We start from the raw sequence: 23,459 nt of genomic DNA, 5'->3' as shown, positions 1-23,459 counted from the left end.
CTTGTGTCCGTACTTTTGCATTGCCCTCACAGTAAATTTGCACCTTTACAAGTACTGAAAAATGTTGCCTGAGTCTTGGTGGAAATTGACAGATGAGAGCAACCCCAATTACTCTTATTTCACAGTGAATTTTTTATTTCAGGTATTAAAGGGGTTGTCCGCTTTAAGGAAACTAGACCCCCAAATGTGGCAAAATACCTAAAATATCAAACATAGTAGTAGCGATGTCCTAATGGAAAAGCTTCAACGGGGTCTCAATTATTGCAAATCTTCAGTAATATTGGTCTTTTCATATGGGCCAACAGGACCTTTTGGGCCCCATAGGCTCCAGGGCCCGGGTGCGATTGCAACTCCTGCATCTATTATACAGGGTGGGCCATTTATATGGCATAAATAAAAATGGGAAAGGTTGGTGATATCAACTTCCTGTTTGTGGCGCATTAGTATATGGGAGGGGAAAAACTTTTCAAGATGGGTGGTGACCATGGCGGCCATTTTGAAGTCGGCCATTTTTTTATGCAACTTTATAAATGGCCCACTCAGGTGTATCCATATAAATGGCCCATCCTGTAGTTACACCTTTGCATAGTAGGTACTATGGAGGACAATGGCTGTCTGCCGCTGCTCCAGTCCCTGTATTTTGGCTGCAGTGGTGACGGCATGTTGATAGCCCGCATCACCGCTGCAGCCAATCACTGACCTTAGCGACTCCTTATGTCTACCTTGGCACAGCCACTGAGCTCAGTGATTAGCTAAGCGAGCTGCCAAAATGATGTCATCGCTGCAGCCAAACACTGAGACCTGAGCAGCGACAGACAACGGTTGTAGGACCCAGTGATGGTGGTTATGCTTTTTTTTCAAACAATGTGTATCTTACACTGATGTTTATTATATATTTTGTCATCTATTGTTTGCAGATTTAATTTTAATGACGGCACCCCTTCGGCAAATTTTGATACATTTCCTGCAGCCATCATGACCGTCTTTCAGGTAATGATAATATTCTATTTCTCAATAAAACATACGTCTTCATCCACTAGAAAGCGTAATCTACTCCTCGCTTATTTGTCGTTCATTCAGATTTTAACTGGAGAAGACTGGAATGAGGTGATGTACAATGGGATCCGCTCGCAGGGTGGAGTCAGCTCCGGCATGTGGTCATCCATTTATTTCATCGTTCTCACACTGTTTGGCAACTGTATCCTAATTATTACTGATGACTTTTTAGTTAATCCACAAGATAAATAGTTTCTACAAAGGCCTAGAAAATACAAATTGTGTGCAGAGCAAAATATATTGTAAAAATGTTAAAAACATCTTGCACAAACAGATGATCATACATACAAGTGCTTCTAACTAAATTAGAATATTATCAAAAAGTTAATTTATTTCAGTTCTTCAATACAAAAAGTGAAACTCATATATTATATAGGGTCATTACAAACAGAGAGATCTATTTCACGTGTTTATTTCTGTTAATGTTGATGATTATGGCTTACAGCCAAAGAAAACCCCAAAGTCATTATCTCAGTAAATTAGAATACTTTATAACACCAGCTTGAAAAATGATTTTAAAGTCCGACATGTTGGCCTACTGAAATATATGCTCAGTAAATGCACTCAATACTTGGTCGGGGCTCCTTTTGCATCAATTACTGCATCAATGCAGCGTGGCATCGAGGCGATCAGCCTGTGGCACTGCTGAGGGGTTATGGAAGCCCAGGTTGCTTTGATGGCAGCCTTCAGCTCGTCCACATTGTTTGGTCTGGTGTCGCTCATCTTCCTCTTGACAATACCCCAAAGATGATAACTGAGCAAACATACATATTCATCATTTACTCTTTTTTGTGGTTTCCTTTAATTATCACCATCAGTAAATTATTTAAAAACACTTCTTTTTTTTCCCAAGCTTTTTCACGTTTCAGCACATGTGAAAGCGAAAAAATTGTGTGAACTGAGAAAAAGTCTTTATAAAAGCAAACTTCAGGAATACTTAGTGATAAAGGAGATAAAAGTTTTATCTCAATGGCTTTTTACGAGTGCAAATAAATTGCCTCTAATAAGTGCCAAGAATTGATGTGGCAAATCGATCGATTTACAGGTCGTATCAGGATAACAATCATAGCAGCTGCTAGTAATGCGGCCTGCTGGCTCTATGGTGGTCCTGGGGGTGGGGGGTCCTGGGATATAGCATGACAGCTGCACTTGGCTGACTCTTTAAAAGGTGGATCTAATGTAAAATTACCAAATTATTATTATTATTATTATTATTATTATTATTATTATTATTTCATTCCTAATTATAGTATCTGATCCTTAACTCTACCAGACACACTTCTTAATGTATTTCTTGCCATTGCTGTGGATAATCTGGCCAATGCGCAGGAGCTGACCAAGGTAAGTGGTCATTACCAGCCAGAAGAGACACTAAGTTTCTGCATTTACCACATTGCTAGAAAACATATAAAAGTATAGAATTCAGTAAGATAAGCCTAAAAAGGATTTCCAACCTCATAAAATGAGAGTTGTCCACCTCTGAGGACTTTTAATTTTACTTAAAGAGAATCTTTCACCAGTGTTCTGCTTCCCAATCTGAGAGCAGCATGATGTAGGGGCAGAGACTCTGATTCCAGTGATGTATAATTTAGTTTTACTGGGTGCAGCAGCTGTGATACAATCACAGTTTTCTCTGCTGCAGATCTAGTACAGCTCGGAATGCTGAGCCCTGTATAACTCCGCCCACACCACTGATTGGCTGCTTTCTGTGAACATAAAGCTGCCAGTCAGTGATGGGATGGGATTACACAGAGCAGGAGGACTAGGATGCACGTGACAGCTAGTCCTGTAGTGATAATTTCCTGTTAATAAAACACTGATTGTGTTGAAATATCAGCCCACAGCCTAATAAGTGACACATTGTTTGAATCAGGGTCTCTGTCCTTACATCATTCTCCTCTTAGATTACATAGCAAAAATCTGCTGACAGATTCCCTTTAAATTCATGTATTCCAGGCTAAAAATCATTTTTCCATTCCAATTGGGTACTATTAGGAAAACTAGCACCATTTTGCTTTTACAGGCTTTTTGTTTCCCTGTGCATTCAATTTAGATGTGGTCTGTGGTTGCAAATAAAGACAAATAAAAGTTACAACGTCCCTGTTGGGCCATCATCAGACAGAGCTCGCTATTGGATTCACAGTTAACTCATTCTGCAGCCAGCAGTAGATATTGCAACACAGTGGCTATAGATGGAAACCTGAGCAATTTTTCTTTAAATAAACCCATTAAAAAAAATAAAAATAAAAATAAAAAATGAATTTTTAGCCTCAAATACATGCATCTAAGTAAAAGGAGGAAAACTACTTTAGTTTGAGTTTTAAAAAAATGTTTTTTCTCTTCCATCTTTTGCAAGGTTTTGGTTTACTCTGCTCCAGTGGTGTGCCATCCTCTCATGTGAGCACAGCAGCCAATCAGTGGCCAAATCAATGACATGACTATTACATCATTGTCTAGTGGTCACTTCCGTCTTTCTGTCTGTCTTTCTGTCTGTCTGTCTTTCTGTCTGTCACGGATATTCATTGGTTGCGGCCTCTGTCTGTCATGGAAATCCAAGTCGCTGATTGGTCGTGGCAAAACGCCCACGACCATTGCCACGACCAATCAGCGACGGCCATAGTCCGGCGGCAAAATGGCCGCTCTTTCCTCCCCGCAGTCAGTGCCCGCTCCATACTCCCCTCCAGTCAGCCCTCACACAGGGTTAATGCCAGCGTTACCGGAGTGCGGTGTAACGCACTCCGGTTACGCAGCTATTAACCCTGTGTGACCAACTTTTTACTATTGATGCTGCGTATGCAGCATCAATAGTAAAAAGATCTAATGTTACAAATAAGAATAATTAAAAAAAAGGTTATTCTCACCCTCCGACGTCGCCCGCTGTCCTCGCCAGTGTAAGCGGCAGGTTCCGGTGCCAAGGATGCTATGCGAGAAGGACCTTCCATGACGTCACGGCCATGTGACCGCGACGTCATCAGAGGTCCTGCGCTCATACCAACCCTGGGACCAGAAGCTGCCGCGTGCATCGTACACAGGCGCCAGGACTTCAAGGGGCCTTCGGAGGGTGAGTATATGTTTATTTTTTATTTTAAGTCTTTTTTAACCACGCATATAGTGCCCACATTGCTATATACTACGTGGCTGCTATGTACTGCGTGGGCTCTGTTATATACTACGTGGCCAGTGTTATATACTGTGGGGGCTGTGCTATTTACTGCGTGGCTGCTATGTACTGTGTGGGCTGTGTGTGGGCTGTGTTATATATTACATGGCCAGTGTTATATACTGCGGGGGCTGTGCTATATACTGCGTGGCTGCTATGTACTGCGTGGGCTGTGCTATATATTATGTGGCCAGTGTTATATCCTGCGGGGGCTGTGCTATATACTGCGTGGCTGCTATATACTGCGTGGGCTGTGCTATATATTATGTGACCAGTGTTATATACTGCGGGGGCTGTGCTATATACTGCGTGGCTGCTATGTACTGCGTGGGCTGTACTATATATTACGTGGCCAGTGTTATATACTGCATGGCTGCTATATACTGCGTGGGCTGTGTTATATAATGTTTGGGCTGTGTTATATGCTGCGTGGCCTGTATTAACGCAGTGGGTATTTTACAATATGTATGTATGTATGTAAATAGCAGCCACATAGTATATAGCACAGGCCACGTAGTATTTGTCTGCTATATACTACATGGCGCCTATATACTATGTGGCCTGTGCTATATACTACATGGCTCCTATATACTATGTGGCCTGTGCTATATACTATGTGGCTGCTATATACATACATACATACATATACATATATATTCTAGAATACCCAATGTGTTAGAATCAGGCCACCATCTAGTTACATCATAAATGAGGCCAGTGATTGGCTGCTGCAGACAGATTGAAATTGTATGTCATCAATGGAGTGGTGTAATCAACGACAGGACTGTTCACCTAGAAGAGTTTAGGAATTTAAAAGTTCAGTACAATTTTTTTTTACAGCTGATTTGAAAACTTATGAGGCCGGAGACCCCCTTTAAGGCTTTACAATATATACATTTGCATTTACATGGCTCTTCATGGCAATATTCTTGTGTTATGTTCATATGAAAGTTCACAAGATGGATGATAAGGAAGGAAATTTAAGAACATTAGTGTAACATTAGTCAAGTAACTGATTCCTTAGACTGCAGTGACACCGCTAAAATACATCCCCTTTACACTGTGTAACCTCCCAACATAATAATAAGGAACGGGACCACCACTATCTCTAGTGGGTGAAGGTCAGTTCCAGAAAATATCTGTTTCTTAACAAACAAGGCAATTTGTGATACTGAAACGGGGCAAGAAGCGTTATGCAACTGCCAGACGTCCGCATGCAAGTCAGCCTCCGGTGTCACCTCATCTCAAAAAGATTAACACCATAGAAAAGAAAACAACAAAACAAACATGAACACCACTGGGTAGTCATCAGGTAAGTAGGGCTGGACAATTCACATCTGGGACCGAGGCTAGGAGAGGTGGAACTGTGAAAGTTTCTGAACGTACTGGGTGTGGTATAAGAAGAAGGCTAAATTCCTTAGATTGTAGTGACAACCCCAAAACGCATCCCCTTTACATTATGTAACCTTCAGGCATAATACTAAGGAACGGGACCACCACTATCTCTAGTGGGTGAAGGTCAGTTCCAGAAAATATCTGTTTTATAACAAACAAGGCAATTTCTAACACTGAAATCAAGCAAGAAGCATTATGCAACTGCCAGACGCCCGATGTTCAAGTCAGCCTCCGGAGCCACCTCATCTCAAAAAGATTATTACCATAGAAAAGAAAACAACAAAATAAACATAAACCCAACTGGGTAGACATCAGGTAAGTAGAGGTGGACAATTCAAATCTGGGACCAAGGCTACGAGAGGTGGAACTGTGAGAGTTTCTGAAAGTACTGGGTGTGGTATAAGAAGAAGGCTAAATTCCTTAGATTATAGTGATTCCCCCAAAATGCATACCCTTTACATTATGTAACCTTCAGGCATAATACTAAGGAACGAGTCCACCACTATATTTGGTGGGTGGAGGTCAGTTCCAGAAAATATTTGTTTTATAACAAACAAGGCAATTTGTAGTGCTGAAACGGGGCAAGAAGCGTTATGCAACTGCCCGACGTCCTCATGCAAGTCAGCCTCCAGTGCCGCCTCATCTCAAACAGATTAACAGCATAGAAAAGAAAACAACAAAATAAACATAAACACCACTGGGATAGACATCAGGTAATTAGAGCTGGACAATTCACATCTGGGACCGAGGCTACGAGAGGTGGAACTGTGAGAGTTTCTGAAAGTACTGGGTGTGGTATAAGAAGAGGGCTAAATTCAACAGATTGTAGTGACAACCCCAAAACACATCGCCTTTACATTATGTAACCTTTGGGCATAATACTAAGGAACGAGTCCACCACTATCTTTGGTGGGTGGCGGTCAGTTCCAGAAAATATCTGTTTTATAATAAGCAAGGTAATTTGTAATACTGAAACGAGGCAAGAAGTGTTATGCAACTACCAGACGCCCGGTGTTCAAGTCAGCCTCCGGAGCCACCGCATCTCAGAAAATTATCACCATACAAAAATAGCAAAACAAACATAAAAGCTACCAGAATAAACATCAGGAAGGGAGAACCGGGCAATTCACCTCCATGACCAAGTCTAGGAGAGGAGGATCTGCAGAAGTGAGAGCTTTATGGAGGTGCTGGTGCAGTGTAACCCTGGATTGGTATATAGGTTTGGCTGACCCAACTAATGCCTTAGCTACATAACGAGATGTATATGATAATATACTGACAATCCCGAACCGGACTAGTACAAGGGAGGGGGTCATTGCATTTTAGGTCCCTCTCACCACAATCTCAGTGCCCACCATGATTTGATTTTCCATAGGATGAGCAGGAAGAAGAGGAGGCCTTTAACCAGAAACATGCCCTTCAAAAAGCCAAGGAGGTCAGCCCTATGTCTGCACCTAATGCATCATCTGTTGAGTGAGTTAGTTATAAACTGCATATGTTGTTTGTCATGTCATCTTTTAATATTGTGCATAATGATTTCACTGCATACTTGTATTTTTTCTAATATGCAAATCTCCTCTGTACCCTCCACACTATAATTAAAAAGTGGTTACCGAGAACATCCATTCGACCCACCAGAGGTGTAACTGAAAGCTCCTATGCCCCATTACAGTATGATACCTGTACCAGGGTCCCCATTTACCATGCGCCATTTATAATGTTGGTATCTTCTTTTGTGTCCAAGAGGACTTTAAGATTATTCATGCAGGACTCTTACCCTGACCTTCCCCTTAGCTCCTCCTGCAGCTTACTACAAACCTTTTTAAGACCTTTAAAGGGAATCTGTCACCCGGTTTTCGCTACCCCCATCTGAGATCCGCTGCAGATCTAGCAGAGCTTGAAATGCTGAGCCCTTTATAACCCTGCCCACTCCACTGAATGGCAGATTTTTGTATACACTATGTATAGGCAGAAAGCTGCCAATCAGTGGTGGGGGCGAGGTTATAAAGAGCCTATTAATATGGAGGACTACCTGGCAGCAGATTTACTAGTCCTCGAGTGATAATTTGCTATAGATAAAATAGTGATTTTATAAAGACTACAACAATTAGCCCAGTGTGAGACACATCACTGGAATCAGGGTCTCTATCTCTACATTATGCTGCTCTCAGATTAGGTGACAAAAACCTTGTGACTGATTCCCTTTAAAACATCTCTATATACAGGGTGGGCCATTTATATAGCTACACCTGGGTGGGCCATTTATAAAGTTGGATCCAAAATGGCCGACTTCAAAATGGCCGTCATGGTCACCACCCATCTTGAAAAGTTTTCCGCTCCCATAAACTAATGGGCCACAAACAGGAAGTTGATATCACCAACCATTCCCATTTTATTTAGGTGTATCCATATACATGGCCCACCCTGTATATGATTCAGGGTCTTATTATTTGCACTTTTTGAAGCTTGTCATGTGCTCCATGACCTAGAAAAATTATAATATATCTATATTTTCAGTACTTTAAGGCTTTGTCACCAGGTCAAAAGTCATCAGTTTTTGCTCTTATTTTGTTTTCACTTCTTCCTCGATGATTCCGTTTTTTTGTTTTTCTGAAATCCACCATATGGTTCTAGAGATTGTGAAAGGGGTGTGGCTCACAGGATCCTCTGGGGCGTGCCTTTATTACTTTTAGATACATCCTTTTAAGGAAGACCATAAAAATTTGCACTAAATAAAAAGGGCCATATCTCTTTAATCATAAGGCGGATGTAAAAGATAACAAATGACAGTAGAGGGAATAAAATAAGTGCAAAAACTGGCCACTGTGGAACTGATGACCCCCTTCATTGTGGCAGTCACCAATCTGCACTTCAACGTCAAGAGGCATTAACTTAGCACATCTCCAGTTACAGAGCTCCATTTACTAATTAATGTAAATTCTTCTTCATGAGATTTTTTCATGAAAGTTTTCAAATATGTTTATCTACTAATTGTCACTAAGGCTGCTTTCACACTAGCGTCGGCACAGGGCCGTCGCCATGCGTCGGCCCGATGTGCCGACGCGCGTTGTGAAAGTACAGTAATGCCCGACATGGGTAGCGGAAGCAGTTTTACGACGCTTCCACTGCCCCATTGTAATGTCCGGGGAGGAGGGGGGGAGTTTTGGCCGCGCATGCGTGGTCGAAAATGGCGGACACGACGCGCAAAAAAGTTGCATGTAACTTTTTTTGTGCCGATGGTCCGCCAAAACACGACGCAACCGTCGCACGACGGTTGCGACGTGTGGCACTCCGTCGCAATGCGTCGCTAATGAAAGTCTATGGAGAAAAAACGCATTCTGCGGGCAACTTTGCAGGATGCGTTTTTTCTACATAACGACGCATTGCGACGTGCGTCGAACGACGCTAATGTGAAAGTAGCCTAAGTTGACATTGCACATTTGTTCGAGCTTTTTACATTGCAAAAACTGTCAGGTATAACAAAAAAAATAATGTTAAAAAAAATCAGTTTCTACTGAACATGCTTGTATACTGTCTGGTTTATAAAACACAGTTTCAAATACAATATTCTGAGATCATGAAGGGGAATCCCTCATGAAAAAAGTCAGGAAGTGTACTGGGAGTGGGTCCTCATACTTGGACTGCTTCTTTAAAGTACATTGCCACGCCCCAGTGCACTTCCAGCCTCTTTTGCATATATTTTTTTCAGTAGCTTCCTTGTGACTGGCTCATCAGATCTTTAAAAAAAATGTATAATTTTATTGGGGGGACATGAAATGTATACATACACATAGTTATACAGCTACTTCAATATGTCATAAATTGCTGATTGGTAATTTTTGAAAGGGTTCTTCAAGACTTTTGAAAATTGCCATGGTAAAGAGATCGTTCAAAAGCAACACAATTAATTTTTATCTGTCTACTCAGTCCTCTGCTGCATCAGAGATCTCTGCCTGAAGGAATCAGTCATCTGACCCTGCAGAAAAACTGTGGCCTCAGTGGTCAGTTGATGAGATTTCATTACTTACTGTCTTGACTGAGTTCACTGGCATGGCGACGGATTGGATTATTAGAGAGAACCTGCCATCAGGATTGGATGCCCCTAATTAATGGCAAGGTTGTAAATTCTCAAATTTGTGATAGAAATCAGTTTTGCTGTTTTTGTGAAATCCATAGTTGAAATTGTCTGCTTAAGAGTTGTAAGTGCAGTGGACGGGCGCTGCACTTACAGCTCTCCCGCTTCTCTCCCTCTTTATTGTCCACCTACCTGCTTCTTATCGCTTACTGATAGGTCACTGAAACATAAGTTACTGATCAGTCAGAGATAGGAGTCTGGCAATAAGCGGGAAGTAGGGAGAGAGTCAGGAGAGCTGTAAGTGCAGCGCTCGCCCACTGCACTTGCAACTCTTAACCATAACATTTCAACTATGGATCTCTCTAAAACTACTAAGCGGATTTCTACAAGAAAGCTGGGGATTTTCTCAGCATTAAAGCGCCTTTATGTACATGTGTCATTAGTATGGGGTATAAAATCCTCATGACAGGTAGTGTTTAACTAACATTCTTTTTATAATGATCTCTTCAGCCTGTAAAATTGTGTAAAAGCAATCTTAAGCCATAATATGCCAAAAGACAGATAAGAAGCTTCTTGAAATCGGACATCAATTATACAGTATGTATCTTATTTTTTACAAACCCTCTCAAATTACTGATGAAGTTAAAGAAGCACTCCCGCCAACATTTTATCTAAGTGTGGTATATACAGAGCATATGTTCATGTACTCATAGATAGTTGTTTTTTCCCACTTTTAGTGCTGTTACAGTTTTTTTTCTTGCACCACATAACCTTCAATTCAGACCAACCGGATTACACAGCATCTTGTTTGGACAACCAATAGAGACCAAAATCACCAAAAGAACCATAAGATTTTTTTTTATTTTTTTTTAAAGTAACAGCTTTATTAAATATAGAAATGGTACAAGTATAAAAAATAGAGATAACAAGGAGATGACAAGGACTCACCAAAAAGGTGGCAGAGCAGTCCCCAACAGGCAATCCAAACCAATTACCGCGTATACAATTAGTCAGCTCCAAAGTGCCAGTGCTTTTGTGCTAAGTTCATAAATATGTGCATATGTAGTTGTACACACACCAATTGTAAAGGACGCAGTGGTCACCAAAAAATCTCATCAAGGGTGCAAAATTAGGGCATACATGTGAGAATAGAGCCTGACCGGTAACAAAACATAACAAACACATTACCTGAGGGACCGCACCGCCACCCGCCCCAACGCGCGTTTCGGCCACGTGCCTTCTTCTGGGGGTACTTGGAGCAGTAGTCAATGTCTCAATGTGACTCCATGAGATGATGTGAGTCTCATAGATTTACACCAAGTAAGCCATTTTCTGGTCCACCCAAAAGACGCTGTGTGAATAGGTTCATTTGATTTGCAGTCATAATGTGAACAGTAGAACCGTAACGGCTCAGATATCTGGAAAAAACAGTGATCGGTAAGAATACACCAGATTTATTGCACAGGGTATAATAGATTACATTTTGGTAGGAGTGCTTCTTTTTAATATGCAAATCATCATGCTAGATAGGCATTAGATTAAAAACACACAGTTTTATTCCGCTGATGCTGTGAGAAATAGAAATCTACTAATGTGCATAGTGCATAGAACAGAGCTATGGTGCCCAAAAAAAAACACTAGAAAAAGTTGTAGCTTTTTTTTTTTTTTTTTTTAAGAAAAAGTCGTAGCTTTTATTGTTTCCTTACACTCTCATGTGAGAAAGATGTTTTTAGAGAGGAAGCAGCCATGCTTTTCTAATCTTAAACAGACCCCTTTATAAAATATAAATATTTACTGATCCGTAATGTATTTTTTAGATTTTATTATAGCCAAAATAATTGCATACATTTTTCATTAAAGGCATACCCCCGGTGAATGGACTTGATGAAGATTTCGTAGGCTTTCCCTAATGCAGCAAGTAGTTGCAGGAACCTCATGAAATGGTTCATTCACAATCATGAGTCATATAATGACATAGCGCCTTATCAGTAACATCAGTAATTACCAGTGTGACAGCGTGTATTACCTACCGATTAGGAGGATAACACAATGTTTGCATGAAATCTCAACTAACCAGTAATTGGAAACATGTGAAACCCTGAAATCAAATACTAAAATTATCCTCATACCCTACATATTAGTTGAGCCTTTTATAACATTTTGTCCAAATATAAAAAATGACTATAATTAGTAGGAACAGGCCGATATGGTAACATATGTATAGTCAGACAGTATAGGATTAAGTCGCATTGTAATAGATCTTAATTGGACAAAATCTGACACTAGGGCTATCCTGCTTGATATGAGGGCAGCATAAAATAGTGACAGAGCCCATGGATTTATTACTGATCACTTAGTGGGTGTCTTGTAGTCGTTTTGTTAGCCGCAGGGAGAGCTCTGCTGTGTCCTCCTATTCGAAAGCTGTAGATCCCCCTATCCTCTTGTGGCTTCTTGACAACTTTCTCCCTAAACTTCATTAAAGGGAACCCGTCACCCCCAAAATCGAAGGTGAGCTAAGCCCACCAGCATCAGGGGCTTATCTACAGCATTCTGTAATGCTGTAGATAAGCCCCCGATGTATCCTGAAAGATGAGAAAAAGAGGTTAGATTATACTCACCCAGGGGCGGTCCCGGTCCGATGGGCATCGCGGTCCAGACCGGGGCCTCCCATCTTCTTACGATGACGTCCTCTTCTTGTCTTCAGGCTGCGGCTCTGGCACAAGTGTACTTTGTCTGCCCTGTTGAGGGCAGAGCAAAGTACTGCAGTGCGCAGACGCTGGGCTTCTCTGACCTTTCCCGGCGCCTGCACACTACAGTACTTTGCTCTGCCCTCAACAGGGCAGACAAAATACGCCGGAGCCCCGGCGTGACTACAAGAAGAGGACGTCATCGTAAGAAGATGGGAGGCCCCGGACCGGACCGCGACGCCCATCGTCCCGGGACCGCCCCTGAGTGAGTATGATCTAACCTCTTTTTCTCATCTTTCAGGATACATCGGGGGCTTACCTACAGCATTCCAGAATGCTGTAGATAAGCCCCTGATGCTGGTGGGCTTAGCTCATCTTTGATTTTGGGGGTGACAGGTTCCCTTTAAGGGAGAAAGATTAATCATCATGACATGGAAAACAACACTTGCCACCCAGAGGCTGATAAGGGTGATTTTATGGCAACTACATTCACCAAGTGACCCAGCAATTTAATTGGGTTGTCTGTCACTACTTTATGCTATACATGCCAACTTTTTCAATGTTTCTAAACTTTTATTTGCAAAACGATACCCATTTATACCCTATTCCTACAAATGCTTCATCAAATGCTTTAACCCCTGACAAAGCAATTTGCGAAACACACATCAGGTGTTTGGTGGGCGAGCCGCTTACTATTTTTTTTTACTACTGTTGCTTGTACCCTTTTTGACACTCTTGAAGGAAATCATTTTTATGAAACCTTCTATGCCCTGTTCCTACAAATACTTTAACCCTTGACAAAGCAATTTGCGAAATGCTCATCAGGTGTTTGGTGGGTGAGCCGCTTGATTTTTTTTTGCTACTGTTGCTTGTATCCTTTTTGACCATCTTTTGAGGAAATCATTCTTTTGGCACTCCAATTTATATCAGGCTATTCAGTCTATATATTATGGATGCTTAATTTTTCACATATTTACTAATCATCATTATACTCTTTTGGGCATATACATAATTTTTTATATACTGTCATTGTTTTGACTGATGCCATTTTGCTATGTGTGTTTCCCTGTTGGCTCACCCATCAATATATCTTTGTGCCTATTGTGTTGGATATATTAATGCTTTTTCAATTAACTAATAAAAGGTCATTTGTACCATTTTGCAACTACTTTGGTTCTCTGCACATTTTTGGCCATTTTTGGTTTTACCCTCAGATCCAGCAGCATAAATCTTTTGACCAATTTTATTTCATTTTATCCTCGTTTATTTATTCTTGTCTGGTATTGTACCTCTGATCTATGTACTGGAATGAGGATAAGCTGCAGGCACAACCCATAGTCAAGAGTGGTGGTGATGTTACTGGAAAAAGAATGAATAACAGAGGAGTTATCTCAGGAATTGTTTGATGTGTAACTTAATGTATTCTTCATTCCCTTGTTTTTTAATTCCCTGACTAGTAATGAACGTAGAAAATGGCATACGATGTCCATTTGGGAGCAACGCACAAGTCAACTAAGGCGGCACATCCAGATGTCCAGTCAGGAAGCTCTTCAGAACGAGGAACTGGCCGCTCTGAACCCTCATTCTAGTATATATCGAAAGACTAAAGCATTGGAAGATTCAGCGGGAGAAAAAGTAGACGGGCAAGAGGAAAAATTGGGAGTAAATCCTAGCGAGACTCAGATGAATGGTGATGAGAGCCCTTCTCACAGAAATCTTAGGGAGCACTGGCGACAGAAATCCAAACATGGAAATGCTGATAATTCCGAACAGAACGGTACAACTCCTGAAGATGCAATGAGGAGGAGGCAGAGCCAGAGAAGAAGCCGTCATAAAAAAGTTAGAACTGAGGGTCGCGAAACGTCCAGTACACCTAACAGCACGAGGGACAGCCAGGAAAATATGGGGGATGCAAAAATACACACGGAGGAAAAAAGCAATGGGGAAGCAAAAGAAGTGCAAGGATCTGAAGAGGATCCACCCAAGAGCTGCTTAAGACAGTTTGACGAGAGGTACTAGAATGACTTGTAATATTTTTTCCAATTTAGTGGTCAATGGTTGTTGAACTCTCAAATGTTCCTCCATTATATGTGATGTTGATACTCATCGTATCTGCCTTAATATGAGGTGACTTATGAAGTGTAACTGCAGTTTTTAAAAACTTTTGACATAAGTTTCGATCTGTGGAGTTTAAGGGGTGAGATCCTCATTTATCACTAGAATTGCCCTCCTGAAGATGGACATCATAAAATTTTCATTTAGCCCATTTTCAGTATTCTCTGCTCCGCAACGTTTCTGGCAACCACTGTGCAGAGAACTACAACATAGTCCCATTCAGACCACCGATCAAAAATTTGCAGCATATCCTAATGATATTCCATAACAATATTAGCTGGAGATACCACCTTACTAAATAAACACTGGCCTTGCTTCTTGCAGGACATATTTTATGTGTAATCCAAAACCTACTGATACCAGATGCACAATACATATCACTTTTACTGTTTTCACCAATTCTTATATTGTGAATTGTGAATGTGAAATCTTGAAATGGAGATTAAAGATGGTGACCCTATAAATTAGGATATTTATAAGACACCCATATGAAGCATAATGCAGGAGTGATAAGGGCTGCTTCTGAGAATGTGGGTACAAAACTTCAGGAGGATAGCCCCATGTTATCTAGAGGCTAGCCCACTGTCATCAGGAGGCTAGCCCAGTATTGTCAGGAGACTTTCCCAGTGTTGTCAGAAGGATACCCTAGTGTTGTCTGGAGGATAGTCCTTTGTTGTCAGGAAGATAGCCCAGTGTTGTCAGGAGGATAACCAAGTGTTGTCAGGAGGATAGCCCAGTGTTGTCAGGAGAATATCCCAGTGTTGTCAAGAGCCTAGCCCAGTGTTGTCAAAAGGATAGCCCAGTGTTGTCAGGAGAGTAGCTCAGTGTTGTCTGGAGCATAGTCCAGTGTTGTCAGGAATATAGCCCAGTATTGTCTGGAAAATATCCCACTGTTTTCAAGAGGATAGCCCAGTGTTGTCTGGAGGATAGTCCAGTGTTTTCATAAGGATAGCCCAGTTTTGTCAGTAGGATAGTCCATTGTTGTCAAGAGAATAGCGCACTGTTGTCTAGAGGATCACCCAGAATTGTCTGGTGAATAGCCCAGTGTTGTCAAGAGGATAGCCCAGTGTTGTCTGGAGGATAGGCCAGAATTGTCTGGAGAATAGCCCAGTGTTGTCAAGAGGATAGCCCAGTGTTGTTTGGAGAATAGTTCAGTGTTGGAAAGAACTCTTGAAAGAGACTGAGGAATGATTATGGCTGTGGCACATGGCAACTGTAAGGTCTGAAGGGACTGTACATTGGGTATATTTATGGACATCCTAAAAATGCTCTTACTTTTAAGGTTGTCCACTTTTGGAGACATCTTTTCTTTTGTACATAAATGCATGCATTGAGGTCTTAAAATCAATTTTGCAAATGTGAATTGTGTTTCATTAAAAATTTAGCAGTTCAGTGATTTTCTGGTTCAGTGGGCAGTCCTATCAGTGACTGATAGCTTTCTATTATGAGTGTGCATACAGAGATAGCTGTCAGTCACTGATAGGACTGCCCACTGGACCAAAAAATCCAGGAAGAGAAAACTTTTTAATAAAGAAGACGCAGGTTATATTGAATCTTTTCTCACAAAACTATATATCGATCTACTCAGCTCCCATGGCTATATAACATGGTTCCTGCAGACTGGACTTCATTTTCATGGTGGCTGGTTCCCTTTAAAGGGTTTTTCCAGGACTGTTAAATTAATATTAGATTTGTGGGGCTTTCACTCTCTGTACCCGAGCCTTTAAACTGGTTAATGGGGCTGCAGTTATTTGGCGAGCAGCATCTCTCCTACGTATTTACCAGAAATGACTCCATACTTTTCATAGTGGCCGTGCCTGGTATTACACACAGGTCCAGTTAGTTGAGTGAGATGCAGTGAGCTATAATACCAGGCACAGCCTCTTTAAAAAGTATTTAGCTGTGGTGAAATGGCAATCGCTTGGTGTCAGACTCCCACTGATATCATGTTGATCGTTTATCCTTAGCAATTTAAGTTAATTAAACGCAATAGTGACTCCCAAGTGTTATATAGAATCTCTAATATTTATAAGAAGGTATTTAAAATATACTGAAATATCAAGAGGTCACCATATGTGCAGAGAATATAGTGAAAACCACTAACAAGAACTAAAAGATCGTGCTCCAACCATAGTCAGGACCAGAACTGCCAAAACAGGGAATGTTTTAAAATATATTTATTTTATTTCATGACAATATAAAACCATTAAAATATACAGAAAATAAATTCCACCTGACAAAGGAATTTTGATTCCGAAACGCGCGTCGGGATGCACGGCATCAAGTGCTTGGCGGTCCTAAAATATAACTCCCCCATCTTTATAAGTAAGTGACTTTTTGATAGTATCTGCATGTAGTACCTTCACATAGCACTTTCTTCTTATGCACACTATGCACTTTCTTACTGATATTTTGATTCTATTTTGCACCTGACCTAGTATGGTTATAGGCACACTACATACACATTATATTATATAGAATTTTTCAGCTTAAGCACTTTTTTTGATATGTACAATTTATGATTTTTTTATGATACTTCTTTAGTCCTCAGGGGTATAATATATAATATAGTTTGACCTGCCATATGTAAAATTTGATTTTGTAATACATTATTGATACGTGCACATATAAAATATTATGTATATACATATTTGTATGGAATTTATTTTCTGTATATTTTAATGGTTTTATATTGTCACTAAATAAAATACATATATTTTAAAACATTCCCTGTTTTGGCAGTTCTGGTTCTGATTATGGTTGGAGCATGATCTTTTAATCCTTAGCAATTTAGTAGTCCCTAAAAACTCTTTTCAGTAGTGCCACCATTTTTCCTTCTTCTTCCCATACTGCTTTTGGCTGCCTTGGAATTACATAGCTAAATGCACTTACCTAACCCTTTGCATTACCTAGATGCACTCTTCAATGATCATGTCTGTCCATCACATCACCTTCTTTCAGCCATCAGTATTCTCACCATTATTTTCTCTTTTTGCTACTTCACACCATTTTCTTGGTGTGGAAGAAATGACAGGACAGTGGGATGTGAGGGCACTGGTCCCAACACTGCTCCTTTTCAGGATCTGAGCCATGGGAAGAATGGCAGTCTGCCGGACATGGATTGCAGCGAGCAGGCCTTACTGGGCAGTCTGCGAAGTCAGGAGGAAAGTCCCAATCCGACCAGCTGTAGCTTGGCTGATGTATCTAGCAGTACTGAGAGAATTACAGAGAGCACAGTGATCACCATACCAGACGCGGGGATGCCTTCCGACTGCACCGTGGTACAGAGTGAGGAATCGTCTAGCTGTCTGTGTCGTCCTATTACATTTGTACTCCTTTGACTGATAACTATAGTCTTTGCTGATCTGTCTGCACTCAACATGGCCTCCAACGTATTCACTATTGTTCTTCTTGCTACAGTGAATGAAGGAAGAGATGGAGAAGTTTCTCTTGTGTCTCAAGATCAAGAAAAGGATGACGAGGAACCTGAGGATGGAGAAGCGAGGACAATGAAAAGAAAAGAAAAACTTTTAGAGTCCCCCAAAGCCATTGTGCCCTACAGTTCAATGCTTATCTTCAGCTCTACCAACCCGTATGTATTTTACATTTGCAACTTCTTTATTAGACAGTCTAGGTAGGCAAGGTTTTTCCTTATGGAGATAGCCTGCTGGTGTATGGCGTCTTATAGGCCAGAAAAGGATCTGTGGGAAAAGGGCATTTAGATAGGCTCTCTTACAGAAGAAAGAATCTCTCTAGCATCATGTATTAGAGGTAGCTACTAAATCATTGTGTTATGACTGAGCCTACACACTCACTCGGGTAATGTACAAATATGAAGAGATTCAATACCTGCATTCAACAGATCCCTGTTCAGACTAGGAAAGTCCCTTATCTGACCCTGATTTGTCCCTGCCTTACTGCGTAGGTTGGCACCCTAAGGTTAAGAAATAGTGCCAAATAGTGAAGAAGCTAAATGCTTCTGGGAAGGCATATTGGAGACAGAAGAGATCAGGATAGTTTTTTAGTAAGGCACATCATTCTACTGTTTACTGAAAGTGGAATTGGCCTATAAAGAAAAGAACACAGTACCTTCAGTCGAATATGGTGGAGGTTCAAAGATGTTTTGGGGGTTGTTTTGCCTTGACTGTGTGTAATGCATCATGAAATCAGAAGATTACCAAAACATTTTGGGTTGCAATGTAGTGTCCATTGTCAGAAAGCTTTGTTTGCTTCCTAGTCAAATAAATAAGGCAGCACACTGTAGCGTTAAAATATGCAAACATGAAATTTGAACTGCATTACTGCACTAGAAATATGAAAAAATGAGAGCGTTTAGCGCATAAAATGGCCAATTTATGTTTACCTGGTAGCCACATTAGGGCATCTCTCGTATACCAGGTCCTAGACTTTCCTTTCCTCGCTGAGAATAAACGTCTTCATCTGAATGGGTACCTGTGAAACCTCCTCTTAGACTAAATTTCTCTTTCTCTGTGGAGGGGTAATAGACCTGCTGTGATTAAAACACCTGTGGCTAAGAGGCGGAGTGCTCGGTCAGAAGGCTAGTGAATACAAATTTCAAAAAATTGGCATTTAGATAGGCTCTCTTACAGAAGAAAGAATCTCTCTAGCATCATTTATTAGAGGTAGCTACTAAATCAGTGTGTTATGACTGAGCCTACACACTCACTCGGGTAATGTACAAACACGAAGAGATTCAATACCTGCATTCAACAGATCCCTGTTCAGACTAGGAAAGTCCCTTATCTGACCCTGATTTGTCCCTGCCTTACTGCCTAGGTTGGCACCCTAAGGTTAAGAAATATTGCCAAATAGGGAAGAAGCAAGATAAATGCTTCTGGGAAGGCATATTGCGGACAGAAGAGATCAGGATAGTTTTTTAGTAAGGCACATCATTCTACTGTTTACTGAAAGCGGAATTGGCCTATAAAGAAAAGAACACAGTACCTTCAGTCAAATATGATGGAGGTTCAAAGATGTTTTGGGGGTTGTTTTGCCTTGACTGTGTGTAATGCATCATGAAATCAGAAGATTACCAAAGGATTTTGGGTTGCAATGTAGTGCCCATTGTCAGCTTTGTTTGCTTCCTAGGTCATGGGTCTTCCAGCAGGACAATGGCCACAAACATACTTCAAGAAATGGATGGAAACAATACGCTGGAGGGTTGTGAAGTGGCTCTGAAATCTGCTCTAAAAAGCACAAATAATAGCTTTTATTATACTGACAGATGACGAGGTGTGGTCCAATGGGGGTCTCTGGTTTTGATCTGGTGCGTCCTCTCTTAGTTTTTCTTCTCTGCTTCATGTGGATGACGTAGCCTATGTCAACCATACAATGTCCTCCATCGTGCTCCTGCGCAGGCTCACTTCTATCTGGTCTGCCGAAGGCAGATAAAAATACTAATAATATTGTTGCTTTCACCTTTCCCCGCACATGTGCACTACAGTACTTTGCTCTGCCCTCAGCATGGCAGAGAGAAGAGAGCCTGGTCAGGAGAGTGATAGAGGGCACTGTGAAGATGGCATAGGATGCGTCGTCCACATGAAGCAAGAAGGAGGATGGCAATAGCAAGGAGATAGGAGTGGCTGGATCAAGATTAGAGATGCCCATCAGACAGAACCAAGCCATCTGTGAGTATAAGGGTATGTTTCCACCGGGCGTATAGCTTGAGTTTTTACTGTGGATTGGACCCTGCGTACAGTCAATCTGCAGCATCCAGATGTTACAGCATAGTGGAGGGGATTTTATGAAATCCCATCTCCACTATGCGTACAAACACGCAGGTGGCAGACCTGCGTAACCGGACATGTGACGCACCTTTCTAGACTGCAGCCTGTCTATATATCTTGCTGAGATGCTCCGTCTCCGCAAGAATAATAAAAAAACAGTCTGTGTACAGGATGCAGTGATTCCACCTGTGTTTAATGAACACATCCGGAATCACTGCACGTACAGAAGGGGGCAGCGCTTTGGGCGGAGCTTGTTATCCACTGCGTCCAAAGCGCTGCCAATACGCCACGTGGACACATAGCCTAATAAAAGCTATTTTTTAAGCATTGCAGAGCAGATTGCGGACTTATATGCTGCATACTAGAATGTTGCAACAGAGGGTCAACAGTTGCTGGCCCTACTTTATATGGGGAAAACCTGGTGACAGGTTCCCTTTAATATTGCACAGGTAATGAAATTATTACATGGGCAACAGTAAGGAAATCCTGAAAACATGATTTGTTGGTGGCTCTTGAGGACTGGATTTGGGGAACACCGATCTATGGGAAAGAATGTTTTTTTTTCTTATGGAGACAGACAGCTGGCGTAGAGAGTGACATAGATCAGGCAATGCTCCATGGGAAAAGGGTGTTTAAATTATCTCTCCTCCTAAAGAAAGAATGCTATTTGTCTATTGCCGCCTACCCTATTAGTCAATATCTGACCCTTTAACAAGCTTTGCAACCTGACTAAAGCTATAAGCCATATCAGTGTCTCTTCCAAATGAAAATACACCCATGTGCAGGCAGCTGTTTCGGTATCTGACCCTCATAAGGCTAGGTGAAAACTTGCTTATTTGCGGGTGTCCCAACACTTGGTCCTTCATCGTTCAGTAGATCAGAGAATGTTTATCCCCAGTAAAAAATGTCAGAGCAGGTTGGATGCCCGGTTGTCGCTCAATTAATTCCCTATAGAGCTGCAGGAAAAAGCTGAATGCGGCAGGGAATGCGTGGAGTGACAGTCAAGCATGCACAATTCTATGGGGGATAACATTTTGGTGTTATGTCGATCAATGCAGAAAAATCTGTTGCAAATCATGATATATTGGCAGGAAAAACTCTGAGTACAATGCATGCACTTTGAAAAACTCTGCGTACAATGCATGCACTTTGAAAAACTCTGCGTACAATGCATGCACTTTTTTGCCGCATTTTTTATTTTCATTCTTGATTCGTTATTTACTTGTGTGTATCCCTGGCATTGTAATGGTTGAAAAATATTACAGGGTGGGCCATGTATATGGATACACCTAAATATAATGGGAATGGTTGGTGATATTACCTTCCTGTTTATGGCACATTAGTATATGAGAGGGGGAAAACTTTTCAAGATGGGTGGTGACCATGGCGGCCATTTTGAAGTTGGCCATTTTGGATCCAACTTTATTTTTTCCAATGGGAAGAGGGTCATGTGACACATCAAACTTATTGAGAATTTCACAAGAAAAACAATTGTGCTTGGTTTTAAAGTATCTTTATTCTTTCACAATTTATTTACAAGTTTCTCTTTGTTTATAGCCATTGGCATGTCGCAGAGGTTAGCACGTGAGGAGCGGATAGAAATTGTGTTGATGTCTGGTGAACGCAATACCCGGGGTCATTGCAGCAGATTTCAATGCAAGACGCCCTACGCAAGAAAACTGTCACCATTTCATTGTTGTTTAGGTGTATCCATATAAATGGCCCACCCAAAAAAGTATGCCTTATCACTGAACATAATGTTCTGTTTAAACCGAGGGTCCTGTTCAAATTTTTGATTTGCCCATTCTGCAAATTCAACTCGCCGATCTGGCATCAATTGATTATCCCTTCGGCGGATATTAGCTACTACTCACACATGGCTCCCTTACAAAATCCAGCTGCAACAGCATCTCAATGAGGTTGACACAGATCGACGCACTGAATTTGCAGAATGAGCAAAACAAAAATTGGAACAGGACCCTCAGTTTACACAGAACATTATGTTCAGTGACAAGGCAAACTTTTTTGGGTGGGCCATTTATATGGATACACCTAAATAACATGGGAATGGTGACAGTTCTCTTGCGTAGGGTGCCTTGCATTGAAATCTGCAATGACCTGAGTACTGCATTCACCAGACATCAACACAATTTCTATCCACTCCTCACGTGTTAACCTCTGCGACATGTCAATGGCTGTAAACAAAAAGGAACTTGTAAATAACTCATAAAAGAATAAAGTTTTGTTTAAACCAAGCACCCCATTGTTTTTCTTGTGAAATTCTCAATAAGTTTGACGTGTCACATGACCCTCTTCCCATTGGAAAAATTAAAGTTGGATCCAAAATGGCCAACTTCAAAATGGCCTTCCATGGTCACCACCCATCTTGAAAAGTTTTCCATCTCCCATATAGTAATGATATCACCAACTATTCCAATTTTATTTAGGTGTGTCCATTGAAATGGCCCACCCTGTACAAAAACATTGAAGGAATTGACATGCTGCAAATAGGAAACGGCTTGAAATCTGCAAGGAAAAATAATCAGCATGTGCAAGACTTCAGAAATCTCATTGACTCGTGCTAGGAAATCCTTTAGTTTTTGTCACAAAACTGTACAGTAAAAATAAGCCAAAAATGCAGCAAATACTTAACATGTGCACATACCCTCTCAAAATACCACTCAAATACTCTATTTGGAGATCCTTTGTGACTTGACAGATATTTCCAAAAATCCAAATCAATTGTCTAATTTCTAAATACCTATTTGTATCTTTAGGATAAGAAAAGTGTGTCATTATATTGTGAACTTGCGATACTTTGAGATGTGCATCTTACTTGTGATCGCTGCGAGCAGTATCGCTTTAGCAGCTGAAGACCCCGTATTGACCAACTCTGATCACAACAAGGTAGGTCATTTTACAGGAGATCCGTGTCTCTCTGTTCATCCCTGGATATTTCAGCTTTCTTCATGTTTTCTGTTATTATCATGCAGGTTCTTCGTTACTTTGATTATGTTTTCACTGGAGTCTTCACCTTTGAGATGGTCATTAAAGTAAGAAACTTACAAGTTCTTTCACATTTATGGCAATCAACTTATACATGTAAAAAAAAAATGCCAACAATCATCTACACACCAAAGATATTCACAGTTAGAAATCAGGTCAGGAAATGCTGTTCTAAATTTGCAAGAGCCACTTTTCGCGACTCCCAGTTTTTTACCAAA

The 23,459-nt window shown here is 41.0% G+C and overlaps 1 protein-coding gene across 6 annotated transcripts in view; it reads left to right on the top strand.

The window, feature by feature from the left end:
* CACNA1E (calcium voltage-gated channel subunit alpha1 E) overlaps window positions 1-23,459 on the top strand; it is a 718,540-nt gene that overhangs the window by 611,090 nt on the left and 83,991 nt on the right. For all 6 annotated transcript variants that reach the window (XM_077276797.1, XM_077276799.1, XM_077276796.1 and 3 more), the window contains 9 exons: window positions 918-990; window positions 1,081-1,198; window positions 2,330-2,397; window positions 6,987-7,084; window positions 13,831-14,385; window positions 17,514-17,776; window positions 17,909-18,080; window positions 23,013-23,142; window positions 23,229-23,288. In XM_077276797.1, the coding sequence (XP_077132912.1) occupies window positions 918-990; window positions 1,081-1,198; window positions 2,330-2,397; window positions 6,987-7,084; window positions 13,831-14,385; window positions 17,514-17,776; window positions 17,909-18,080; window positions 23,013-23,142; window positions 23,229-23,288 (1,537 nt within the window). The remainder of the gene's footprint in view (window positions 1-917; window positions 991-1,080; window positions 1,199-2,329; window positions 2,398-6,986; window positions 7,085-13,830; window positions 14,386-17,513; window positions 17,777-17,908; window positions 18,081-23,012; window positions 23,143-23,228; window positions 23,289-23,459) is intronic.

This window comes from Ranitomeya variabilis, chromosome 8 (assembly GCF_051348905.1).
Source record: "Ranitomeya variabilis isolate aRanVar5 chromosome 8, aRanVar5.hap1, whole genome shotgun sequence".
Lineage (NCBI taxonomy): Eukaryota > Metazoa > Chordata > Amphibia > Anura > Dendrobatidae > Ranitomeya > Ranitomeya variabilis.
Note: the sequence above shows the minus strand (reverse complement) of the source record. Positions and strands in the feature narration are given on the sequence as shown.